This window comes from Amblyraja radiata, chromosome 31 (assembly GCF_010909765.2).
Source record: "Amblyraja radiata isolate CabotCenter1 chromosome 31, sAmbRad1.1.pri, whole genome shotgun sequence".
Classification (NCBI taxonomy): Eukaryota; Metazoa; Chordata; class Chondrichthyes; order Rajiformes; family Rajidae; genus Amblyraja; species Amblyraja radiata.
This window is the reverse complement of record NC_045986.1, coordinates 20,845,971-20,858,595: the sequence shown is the minus strand read 5'-3', so window position 1 is coordinate 20,858,595 and position 12,625 is coordinate 20,845,971. Positions and strand designations below refer to the sequence as shown.

General features: G+C 40.3%; 1 protein-coding gene across 23 annotated transcripts in view; it reads right to left on the bottom strand.

Annotated features, from left to right (window-relative positions):
* The window catches only part of eif4g3 (eukaryotic translation initiation factor 4 gamma 3), a 201,987-nt gene that overhangs the window by 86,562 nt on the left and 102,800 nt on the right, over nt 1–12,625 (bottom strand). For 16 of the 23 annotated variants that reach the window (XM_033048034.1, XM_033048037.1, XM_033048035.1 and 13 more), the window contains 3 exons: nt 12,152–12,249; nt 8,636–8,761; nt 2,891–3,029 (listed from right to left, as the gene is read on the bottom strand). In XM_033048034.1, coding sequence (XP_032903925.1) covers nt 2,891–3,029; nt 8,636–8,761; nt 12,152–12,249 — 363 coding nt within the window. The remainder of the gene's footprint in view (nt 1–2,890; nt 3,030–8,635; nt 8,762–12,151; nt 12,250–12,625) is intronic. The other 7 variants (XM_033048041.1, XM_033048056.1, XM_033048045.1 and 4 more) reach the window with 2 other exon arrangements.

The following is a 12,625-nucleotide window of genomic DNA, read 5'->3' as shown; positions in this document are numbered from 1 at the left end:
TTGAATCTTCCCTACTCTCAGTGGGAAAAGCTTTTCCACGTCAACTCTGTCTATCCCTCTCATCATTTTAAAAACCTCTATCAAGTCCCCCCTTAACCTTCTGCGCTCCAAAGAATAAAGCCCTAACTTGTTCAACCTTTCTCTGTAACTTAGTTGCTGAAACCCAGGCAACATTCTAGTAAATCTCCTCTGTACTCTCTCTATTTTGTTGACATCCTTCCTATAATTAGGCGACCAAAATTGTACACCATACTCCAGAATTGGCCTCACCAATGCCTTGTACAATTTTAACATTACATCCCAACTTCTATACTCAATGCTCTGATTTATAAAGGCCAGCACACCAAAAGCTTTCTTTACCACCCTATCTACATGAGATTCCACTTTCATGGAACTGTGCACAGTTATTCCCAGATCCCTCTGTTCACCTACATTCTTCAATTCCCTACCATTTACCATGTACGTCCTATTTTGATTTGTCCTGCCAAGATGTAGCACCTCACACTTATCAGCATTAAACTCCATCTGCCATCTTTCAGCCCACTCTTCCAACTGGCATAAATCTCTCTGTAGACTTTGAAACTCTTCTTCATTACCCGCAACCCCACCTATCTTAGTATCATCTGCATACTTACTAATCCAATTTACCACACCATCGTCCAGATCATTGATGTACATGACAAACAACAGTGGACCCAACACAGATCCCTGTGGCACCCCACTCGTCACTGGCCTCCAACCTGACAAACAACCATCCACCATTACTCTCTGGCATCTCCCATTCAGCCACTGTTGAATCCATCTTGCTACTCCACCATTAATACCCAACCATTGAACCTTCTTAACCAACCTTCCATGAGGAACCTTGTCAAAGGCCTTACTGAAGTCCATATACACAACATCCACTGCTTTACCCTCATCAATTTCCCGAGTAACATCTTCAAAAAATTCAAGAAGATTAGTTAAACATGACCTTCCAGGCACAAATCCATGTTGACTGTTCCTAATCAGACCCTGTTTATCCAGATGCTTATATATATTATCTCTAAGTATTCTTTCCATTAATTTGCCCACCACTGACGTCAAACTAATAGGTCTATAATTGCTAGGTTTACTCTTAGACCCCTTTTTAAACAATGGAACAACATGCGCAGTACGCCAATCCTCCGGCACTATTCCCGTTTCTAATGACATTTGAAATATTTCTGCCATAGCCCCTGCTATTTCTACACTAACTTCCCTCAATGTCCTAGGGAATATCCTGTCCGGACCTGGAGACTTATCCACTTTTATATTTCTCAAAAGTGTCAGTACTTCCTCTTCTTTGATCCTCATAGTTTCCATAGCTACTCTACTTGTTTCCCTTACCTCACATAATTCAATATCCTTCTCCTTGGTGAATACCGAAGAAAAGAAACTGTTCAATATCTCCCCCATCTCTTTTGGCTCTGCAGATAGTTGGCCACTCTGACTCTCTAATGGACCAATTTTATCCCTCGTTATCCTTTTGCTATTAATATAGCGGTAGAAACCCTTCGGATTTACTTTTACCTTACTTGCCAAAGCAACCTCATATCTTCTTTTAGCTTTTCTAATTTCTTTCTTAAGATTCTTTTTACATTCTTTATACTCCTCAAGCACCTCATTTACTCCATGCTGCCTATAACTATTGTAGATATCCCTCTTTTTCCGAACCAAGTGTCCAATTTCCCTTGAAAACCATGGCTCTTTACAATTTTTACGATTTCCTTTCAACCGAACAGGGACATAAAGATTCTGTACTCTTAAAATTTCACCTTTAAATGTACTCCATTTCTCTTCCACATCTTTCCCATAAAACAAACTGTCCCAATTTACTCCTTTTAAATCCTTTCGCATCTCCTCAAAGTTAGCCTTTCTCCAATCAAAAATCTCAACCCTAGGTCCAGTTTTGTCCCTCTCCATAATTATATTGAAACTAATGGTATTGTGATCACTGGACCCGAACTGTTCCCCAACGCATACCTCTGCCACCTGACCCATCTCATTTCCTAACAGGAGGTCCAGTACCGCCCCTTCTCTAGTAGGTACTTCTATGTATTGTTGCAAAAAACTATCCTACACACATTTTACAAACTCCAACCCATCCAGCCCATTTACAGAATGTGTTTCCCAGTCTATGTGTGGAAAATTGAAATCTCCCACAATCACTACCTTGTGCTTACTACTAATATCTGCAATCTCCTTACATATTTGCTCTTCCAATTATCGCTCCCCATTTGGCGGTCTATAATACACCCCTATAAGTGTTGCTACCCCTTTCCCATTTCTCAGTTCCACCCAAATAGCCTCCCTAGACGATCCCTCTAATCTATCCTGCCAAAGCACTGCTGTAATATCTTCCCTGATAAGCAATGCAACACCTCCACCTCTTGCCCCTCCAATTCTATCACACCTGAAGCAACAAAATCCTGGAATATTTAGTTTCCAATCACAGCCCTCCTGCAACCATGTTTCACTGATCGCCACAACATCATACTTCCAGGTGTATGTGATAATTTTTCGGAAGTATAACTGTTACCAGGCGCAGATAAACTAACTGGCAACATAAACATATGGGCAATAGATATTTATGGGTTTGGCATTGCGAAAACTAGTCAATGCAGATTCTTCAAAGTGATAGACAGTTTCTGCCACAGGTAAAGTAAATTAACACATTAAACTACCTGAAAATTAGACTTTTAACAAATCAACTAAACATGAAGATTCGCCCAGATGTCTTTTGGCAGTTACCTGACTGGAAAATAATACGAAAAACAATATATAGTCTCCTGTCATTCATTTCCCATCAGTATCAACAGTTACCAAATAAAATATCACAAGAAATATAGCAGAGGAGAAATGAACAAACCTTGCTTGAAGTCCACGTTTTGTGTCATGTGTGCATTTTCCACAGTTCCAAAAACTGGAGGGTGATCTGCAACCTGACTGGGCAGCTGCTGGGATTTGAGGTACAACAGGTGAGGATAATGAGGGTGCGGACACAAAAACTAGCACATGGAACACAGAACAGAGAGGAAAATATGTGAAACAGTTTCCCATGAAATTCCACAATAAATCAAAAGAAAGAAAATCAAAAAGAGATGGAGTAAGCAGGAATGAGAAGAAAAAGAAAACAGGATTACCGTTAACAACAGCAAGGAAAGACAACAGACAGAACACTGCTAATACATTCTCAGTGTTCCCCCCACCCAAGAGTCCTTTTTGATTAAGGACTGGCCAATTATTTGCAACACAATAATCTAATTTATTTATTTTCTCATCCATTAGCCGCTTATGACAACATTAATGTGTAGCTGATCTTTCCAGTATATATTGGTTAGTGAGAAATTATGAAATATAAATAATGCAATGTACCAGAAAATAAATTTGGCTATTTCTGAGACACAAGGTACTGCAGATGTTGGTGTACATAAAATTATGAGAGGCATACATAGGGTAGACAGTCAGAATCTTTTTCCCAGGATGGAAAAATCAAATACTCGAAGGCACAGCATTAAGGTAAGAGATGTGCAGGTTTTTTTTAAACAGAGGATGGTGATTGCCTGGTTGAACCAGGTACTTTTGTGACATTTAAAAGATTTTTGGATAGGCATGTGGAGGTGCATGGACTGAAGCGATATAGGTTATGTGCAGGTACAGTGCCCTCCATAATGTTTGGGACAAATACCCATCATTTATTTATTTGCCTCTGTACTCCACAATTTGTGATTTGTATTAGAAAAAATCACATGTGGTTAAAGTGCACATTGACAGATTTTAATAAAGGCCATTTTTATACATTTTGATTTCACCATGTAGAAATTACAGCAGTGTTTATACAGTCCCCCCCCCATTCTGGTGGTGGTCGGAGGGGCCGTAGGCGCAGATTGGCAGCCACGCTTCCGTCAGTCTGCCCCAGGGCAGCTGTGGCTACAGAAGTAGCTTACCACCACCGAGTGTGACTGAGGAGTGAATGAATAATGCGATGTAAAGCGCCTTGAGTATTAGAAAGGCGCTATATAAATCCCATCCATTATTATTATTATTATCTCAGGGCACCATAATGTTTGGGACACAGCAGTGTCATATAAATGAGTCATGTTTAGTATTTTGTTGCATATCTTTTGCATGCAATGACTGCTTGAAGTCTGCGATTCCTGGACATCACCAGTTGCTGGGTGGCTTCTCTGGTGATGCTCTGCCAGGCCTGTATTGCAGCCATCTTTAGCTTTTGCTTGTTTTGGGGGCTAGTCCCCTTCAGTTTTCTCTTCAGCATATAAAAGGCATGCTCAATTGGTTCAGATCGGGTGATTGACTTGGCTACTCAAGAATTGACCATTTTTTAGCTTTAAAAAACATCTTTGTTGCTTTAGCAGTATGTTTGGGATCATTGTCTTGCTGTAGAATGAACCGCTGGCCAATGAATTCAGAGGCATTTGTTTGAACTTGAGCAGATAGGATGTATCTGTGTACTTCAGAATACATTATGCAACTACCATTAGCAGTTGTATCATAAATGACGATAAGTGAGCCAGTCTCTTCAACAGCCATACATGCCCAGGCCATAACATCCCCACCACCATGTTTTACAGATGAGGTGGTATGCTTTGGATCTTGGGCAGTTCCTTCTCTCCTCCATATTTTGCTCTTGCCATAATTTTGATACAATTTAATCTTCGCCTCATCTGTCTCTAAGACCTCTTTCCAGAACTGTCGTCGCTCTTTTAAGTCCTTCTTGGCAAACTGTAACCTGGCCATCTTATTTTTGTGGCTAACTAGTGGTTTGCACCTTGCAGTGTAGCCTCTGTATTTCTGTTCAAGAACTCTTCTGCGGACAGTAGTCGTTGACAAATCCGCACCTGAAGAGTGTTTCTGATCTGTCGGACAGGTGTTTGGGGATTTTTCTTTATTATAGAGAGAATTCTTCTGTCATCAGCTGTGGAGGTCTTCCTTGGCCTGCCAGTCCCTTTGCGATTAATAAGCTCACCGGTGCTCTATTTCTTCTTAATGATGTTCCAAACAGTTGATTTTGGTTAGCCTAAGGTTTGGCTGATGTCTTTAACAGTTTTATTCTTGTTTCTCAGTCTCATAATGGCTTCTTTGATTTTCATTGGCACAACTTTGGTCTACCTATGGCTACTGGGATCCCTGGATAGTTGCCAGAGAGGAGGTATAGGTACAGGTGTTACATCTCCTTTGGTTGCCAGGGAAAGTACCTGGGTCGGGGGTGGTTAGGGTGGTAAGGGCTGAGTGAACCAAGGAGTCATGGAGGGAGCAGTTTCTGCGGAAGTCAAAATTGGGTCGGGATGGGAAGATGTGACTGGTGATAGGATCATGTTGATGGTGGCAGAAATGTTGGAGAATTATGTTTTGGATGCGGAGGTTGGGGGGGTGAAAGGGAAGAACCAGGGGAAGTCTATACTCGTTTTGTGTGGGTAGAGGGGGAGCGAGTGCAGAACTATGAGACACAGAAGAGATGCAGGTGAATCCATCCATGACAGCAGGGGGGAAACCCACGTTTACTAATGAAAGAGGACATCTCGGATATCTCAGAATGAAAGTTTCATCTTGGGAGTTGATACAGCAGAGGCAGAGAACTTGAGACGGGATAGCGTCTTTACAAGAGCAGGTGTAGTCCATAACTGTGGGAGTCGGTGGGTTTGTAGATGTCAGTTGATAATCTGCCCTCCCCTGTGATGGTGACAGAGAGATCAGGAAAGCGGAGAGGGGTGTCAGAGAGAGTGCAAGTCAATTTGAGGGCAAGATGGAAGTTAGTATTAAAGTTAATGAAATCAGTGGGTTCTGTGCAGGAGGCAGCTCCAATGCAGTCAACAATATAGCGAAAAAAGAGTTGCGGGAAGGTGCCGGTGTACATTTGGAACAAGGGCTGTTGCACATAACCAACAAAAGGGTAGACATAGCTGGGGCCCATGCGAGTGCCCTTGGAGACACCGAAACTTGAAGAAAGTGAGATAAGTCAGACAGAAATTGCTGAGTGATGACAAAATTCGCTTATCAGAGGATTGTTAGTGAAAGGACACTGTTTGGGATCTGTTAGTTAGAACCAAAGGCCTTGAGACCTTCCTGGTGCGAGCTGGAGGTGTAAAGGGACTGGGCGTCCATAGTAACCAAGAGGCAACAAGGGACCAGAAATTGAAAGTTATTGTAGTGTCATGGATGTTTTAAAAAGAAAGTCAAATCAAAAATTTTTAATTCCAAAAGAGAAAAACAATTGTGACTCATCCTGCAACTCAAAATATCCTATCCATTACAAAATGAATCCTCAAATGACTGGGATGATGTGCTTAAATGTGGTGGCAATTATGGGCAAATTAACATGAGGTTTAAAAAAAACTGTGGCATGCTTCTGATATTTAAAGCAGGTTAGATAAGGTGATCTACCCATTTATATATTCCCTTCACTACCATCTGGGTGGGCACATTTCATGTACATAACCAAAAACTAAAAAAAGTAAAAATAATGGCACTAAAGTTCACCTGCCAACGATATGCTTATTTTGAAAGAGGATTTCTAACCATAATTTAGTGGGAACACGATACATCATAACATTGAAGACAAACAAATATTTAAAGTTCAATACAACGTGAAACACAAAACACTTTCAACAAGATGTATACGCATACATTTCATGAAGCTTTGTTTCAGCAAATCTTCACATTTCAGTTTAAATCTCAGTGATTACATTGTGTCATAATTATACAGAAAGCAACTGTTGTAATTCAGTTCTAGGAGCTTAACAATTAGCTTCATAGGCAAAATAGCTTTGTGGTCAATAGAGTGTTTCTCCCTTTCTCTCCCACCTGACAGACCAAATGGTCTTTGTTGATTCTCACTATTTCTTTCATGGTATTAAAATAAAGTGGTATCTCAACTGCCTGCTTTGCAATTTGTATGTTGGATTATCGGCCTGATTCTCTCCCCCCCCCCCCCCCCCCAAATGCTTGGGCTAAAGGCTTGGCAAGAATACTCATTCTATCAGCTAGGACAGCTGGTATCTCAGTGGCTGCTCCACACACCTCAGGCTGTAGAAAACCAGCCAAATCATATTTGGTAATATTCAGCAAATTTATCAATACACCAACAAAGCACTACAACAGAATACATGCGGCACTGGACGATCATGACTGAAGCTATGGCCGGGTATTCGGCAGGCTGCCTTGGGTTCACTAGACGACTCTTGGGCATTGTGAGCACGAGGGAGCTACCAGCTAATTTAATGGTCTGATTATTATATCAACACTTGGCTGGTCAACAAAAGCAATGCATGCAGAGCTGGAAGGGAATGTGACTGCCATTTGGTAGAGAATAATTTCAATTAAATGGGAATAGAAATCGATTGTGCCATTTGAAGAGTTAGATTTAGCTATAGATGAGTGATGAGAGCTGGCCGAGATTCCTGAATTATTTTTTTTTTTTAATTTTCAGTTCCAAGAAGCTCCTTCAAAGTGATTGCCTCTCTCTTCTTAACTTCTACCTCAATGAACAATCCCTCAAGGAAATCCTAAGTACTCCCTAACCAGTAGTGTCTTCCCTCCTCTTATGCGTTCCTTTCTGTTACTTCTATACTATTCCATTTTGTAAATAATGTGTCCAATACTGTCGCAATGTTCCAGAGGTAGTCTCATGAATGCCCTACATAATGGAAACATAGGCTCCCTACCCTTGTATTCATTTCCCCTTTCAATTAAACAATAAGATAATTCGTTTTCCTAATTATTTGTTTTCAAAGTTTACAATTTCCCATATCTGCTTGCTTCGATCCTTATCCACTAATTTACCTATATCTATATTCCTTTGCAGTAGTCTTTTGCTCTTCACAACTTATTTTTCTTCCTATCTTATGCCATAAAAAAAATGTAACAACCATACCTTTAGTATCTTTATCAAAGTTATTTATGTACTTTGTAAAATAAACTGAGGCTCGGGTACTAATCCCTATGGCATATCCCTGTTTATTATCTTGAATACAATAAACAGATTCATTTATACCTGTTCTGGTGCCAGCTTGCCAATCCATTTTCTACAATAGCAGTGTTGTGCTTACCAATTAGAAAGATTGTCAATGATAAAATAAATTGGTGTGAATATAACCCTGTATTCAGAATCAGTCTGAAGGGTCTCGGCCCGAAACGTCATCCATTCCTTCTCACCAGAGTTGCTGCCTACCCCACTGAGTTACTCCAGTATTTTGTGTCTATCTTCGATTTAAACTGGCATCTGCAGTTCTTTCCGACACGTTTTGACCCTGTATCATATCAGGAACACAAGGTCTCACCTTGTCATTACATCATCTAACTATTTTTTAAAAGAAGCCTATATTTTAGCTGTAATCACTTTCCATGACAAATGATCTTAACGGTTAATCATCCCACGAAAGAAACACCTGTTCAAATGGTGCCAAGCAGAGCTCCAAGACAGGCTTTTCAAATCCTTGATTGGGGTTTACTATAACAACCTTATGCATTTTGGTGAAGATCCTGTTATATACGACAAAAGGACCCAAAATAGATAAAACTAAAATTTCAATACAATTGCTAACTTTTAACAATTTACTTTTTCACCATATCAAAGTGTCAGCTATTTGCTAACTACCTGAGGTGGAGTGGGAGTGGTATTCGGCCTCCCAACAGGTGGTGTAGGGTTTCTGCTTCCACCTCCACCCGACATTATTTCTTCAGTGATGTCTTTGCCTCCTTGATTTGGATCACGGATTCTAATCTGCAGAAGAGAATCGAATAATTATACTTTGACGTACAACAGTTTTTAAAACTTTTTGGTTCTTAAACTAAGCATTCCTTGCTGTGGAATATGAACAGATGTCATGCAAATGGTGTAGTACAAATAAGCCAGTTTCCCTAGCTTCATGGTAGGCATGTTTTCCAAAGTACTTTATTATTTAAATATGCTGCACTGCTGATTTATTTAAAATTTGTAACTGCAAATACCTCCCATGTCAATAGTGTGATGAACATGAGAACATCAGAGAGATACAACATGGAAACAGGTCCTTTCGCCCACCAAGTCTGTGTCAACCATTAAACTATCATTTGAAATAATCCTAAACTCATATACTGCATATACCAGCAAAATCATTAGATGAATCACTTCGTATGTAAAAGAATCAACACACAGTGCATTCAGAAAGTATTCTGACACCTTCACTTTTTCCACATTTTGTTAGTTACAGCCTTATTCTAAAATGGATTAAATTCTTTTTTGTTTTATCATCAATCTACACACAATACCCCATAATAAAAAAGTGAAATCAGGAGTTTAGAAATTTTTGCAAAGTAATTAAAAAGAAATAACTGAAATATTACATTTACATAAGTAGTCATACTTTTTACTCAGTATTTTGTTGAGGCACCTTTGGCAGCAATTACAGCCTCAGGTCTTCTTGGGTATGACTCCACAAGCTAGGCACACCTGTATTTGGGTAATTTCTCCCATTCTTCTCTGCAAGTCCTCTCAGGTTGGATGAGGAGCGTCGATGCACAGCTATTTTCCAGTCCCTCCCGAGATGTTTGATCGGGTTCAAGTCCGGGCTCTGGCTGGGCCACTCAAGGGCATTCACAAACTTGTCACAAAGCCACTCCTGCGGTGTTTTGGCTGTGTGCTTAGGGTCGTTGTCCTGTTGAAAGGTGAACCTCCGCCCCAGTCTGACGTCCAGAACGCTCTGGAGTAGGTTTTTAATCAAGGATCTCTCTGTACTTTGTTCCGTTCATCTTTCCCTCGATCCTGACTAGTCTCCCAGTTCCTTTCGCTGAAAAACATCCCCACAGCATGATACTGCCACCACCATGCTTCACCGTAGGTATGGTATTGGCCAGGTGATGAGCGTTCCTCCAGACGTGACGTTTGGCATTCAGGCCAAAGAGTTCAATCTTGGTTTCATCAGACCAGAGAATCTTGTTTCTCATGGTCTGACAGTCCTTTAGGTGCCTTTTGGCAAACTCCAAGCAGGCCGTCATGTGCCTTTTACTGAGGAGTGGCTTCCGTCTGGCCACTCTACCTTAAAAGGCCTGATTGGTGGAATGCTGCAGATATAGTTGTCCTTCTGGAAGGTTCTCCCATCTCCACAGAGGAACTCTGGAGCTCTGTCAGAGTGACCATCGGGTTCTTGGTCACCTCCCTGAGAAAGGCCTTTCTCCCCGATTGCCCAGTTTGGCCGGATGGCCAGCTCTATGAAGAGTCCTGGTGGTTCCAACGTTCTTCCATTTATGAATGACAGAGGCCACTGTGGTCTTCGGGACCTGCAATGCTGTGGAATTGTTTTATACCCTTCCCAAGATATGTGTCTCGGAGGTCTACGGACAATTCTTTCGTCTTCATGGCTTGGTTTTTGCTGACGTGCACTGTCAACTGTGGGACCTTATATAGACAGATGTGTGCCTTTCCAAATCATGTCCAATCAATTTAATTTACCACTGGTAGACTCCAATCAAGTTGTAGAAACATATTAAGGATAATCAATGGAAATAGGATGAACTTAAGCTCAATTGAGTGTCATAGCAAAGGGTCTGAATACTTAACTAAATGTGATATTTTAGTTATTTACTTTCAATTACTTTGCAAAAATTTATAAACACCTGTTTTCGCTTCTTGATTCTGGCGTATTGTGTGTAGATTGTTGATTAAAAAAATGAATTGAATCAATTTTAAAATAAGGCTGTAACATAACAAAATGTGGAAAAAGTGAAGGGGTCTGAATACTTTCTGAATGCACTGTAATACACATCTGGAAACATGAATAGCTAGGGCTTGCAGAATTACTAAATTACCCCTTTCCAATGCAGTTTCTAATCAATTTTAGGTATGCAAAATGTAACAAGGGTAGCACAGTGGTGCAGCAGTAAGGTTGCAGCTTTGGGTTCAATGCTGACTATGCTAAACATATTAGATCCTGGGATCGATCCTGACTATGCTTAAATATTCAGCTAAATTAATACGTTCTTAATTTCTCCTGCATGTTCATGGGAAGTGAAATATCTTTCAGTCATCACAATGTGAACCTCAGCGAGCCCAATTTCAGCAGCATCCACATCAATTAATAGGATAAAAATTCAGGGAATTTATAAATGATCAGTGACAGGCTGAATTCCATACTTGTAGCACAGCACAGTCCAAATTATTTCAGAATCAAGCTAATGCCAACAAGCCTGTTACAGTCCTGATAAGTGCCTATACAATAACGTGCTAAACATACTAAAGTAAATGTAAGAATACTAAATGAGCAAAATCCATTTTCCACTTAACTCCAGTTTTGATCCTACACATCCTCAACCTGAATGGGCTCAAACTATTACTACATCATTTTAAGGCAGTAAGCATGCAATTTGTAATTCCTTGGGATTCACACACTGCATCATGCAGTACTTTTAATTTTTTTACAGGATGTTTTAATTTGAATGATACTATCAGGCCAGCAATTGCACAGTTCCATAATTACTCTGAAAAAGTGATGACCAACTTTGACATCCACCTGATCTTCAACGAACAATTGTAGAGTTATACATTTTCCTCTCGTTCGGCTTACCGTTACTGGTGCTCTGTGGTTCCAGTGCTATCTTTATTTTAAGGACAAATGTTCTCCCTTCTTCATGGCATATAGGCATCCATGACTAAATTAAGACTGCATCAAGAAAGCAATCTGGTACAACTCAAACTAAATGCTGATATTATCAGCAAGTAGGCATTACTTTAAGGCTAAGGAGGACCTTGCATTACCTGCACTGAAACAGAGATGGTGGGGTCACTCAAAAAATATAATTCTAGATGTTTGACTGGGCAGGATATACCTTGTAGATCGGCAGAATACAGACCTCACCTTGAAAACTTAGCCAGGTAAAGTGCTCTTCACAGATATGAGCTACATGAAATTGGGTGCCTTCTTGAGGAGATTATACTTATTTCTAACATTCATACCTTAGAGAAACACACTCAGCAATACCAGTGACTTCTGCAAGCCACATAAAAAAAAACCATTCTAATATAGAATCAAATAACAGGACTGCAGGGCTATTTGCAAGTTAAACGTCACCTCCGTTACACGCAACTCAATTACACACAAGCAGAAGCAAAAGGAAACCAGCCACATGGACGCTTTACCGTTTTCTTTTCCCTCTTTGTTGGAGGTGGTTGTTGTTGTGTAGGCACTATCAAAGGTGCAGCCGGCGAATACACAGGTTGACTGTAATAGGATGGTGCTGGTGAAAGAAAATCACAATTTATCCAAACATGCTCCGCACATCCAATAATAGGTAACTTTATGGAGTTTTCAAAATTCATGCACATCACAGGTGATACAATATGGTATATTTTGGCTTATTAGTTGTATTGGACACTTGAATGTAAGCCAGTATTCCCACTAGAGCTCAGGAGTCCGTTCTTATCAAGACAACTTAGAATTCTAACACCCAAATGACACACTGCAATGTTCCTTTCACTCTTGCAAGAAAGTACTGCTGTTTTTGGATCTTTATTGTTGTTTTTGCTTTAAGTATTCAATCACAAACCCGAGGCTTGTTGTGCATGCAGCAGGGTGGGTGGAAGGTGGGATGCAAACAAAGATGGAATGGTTTC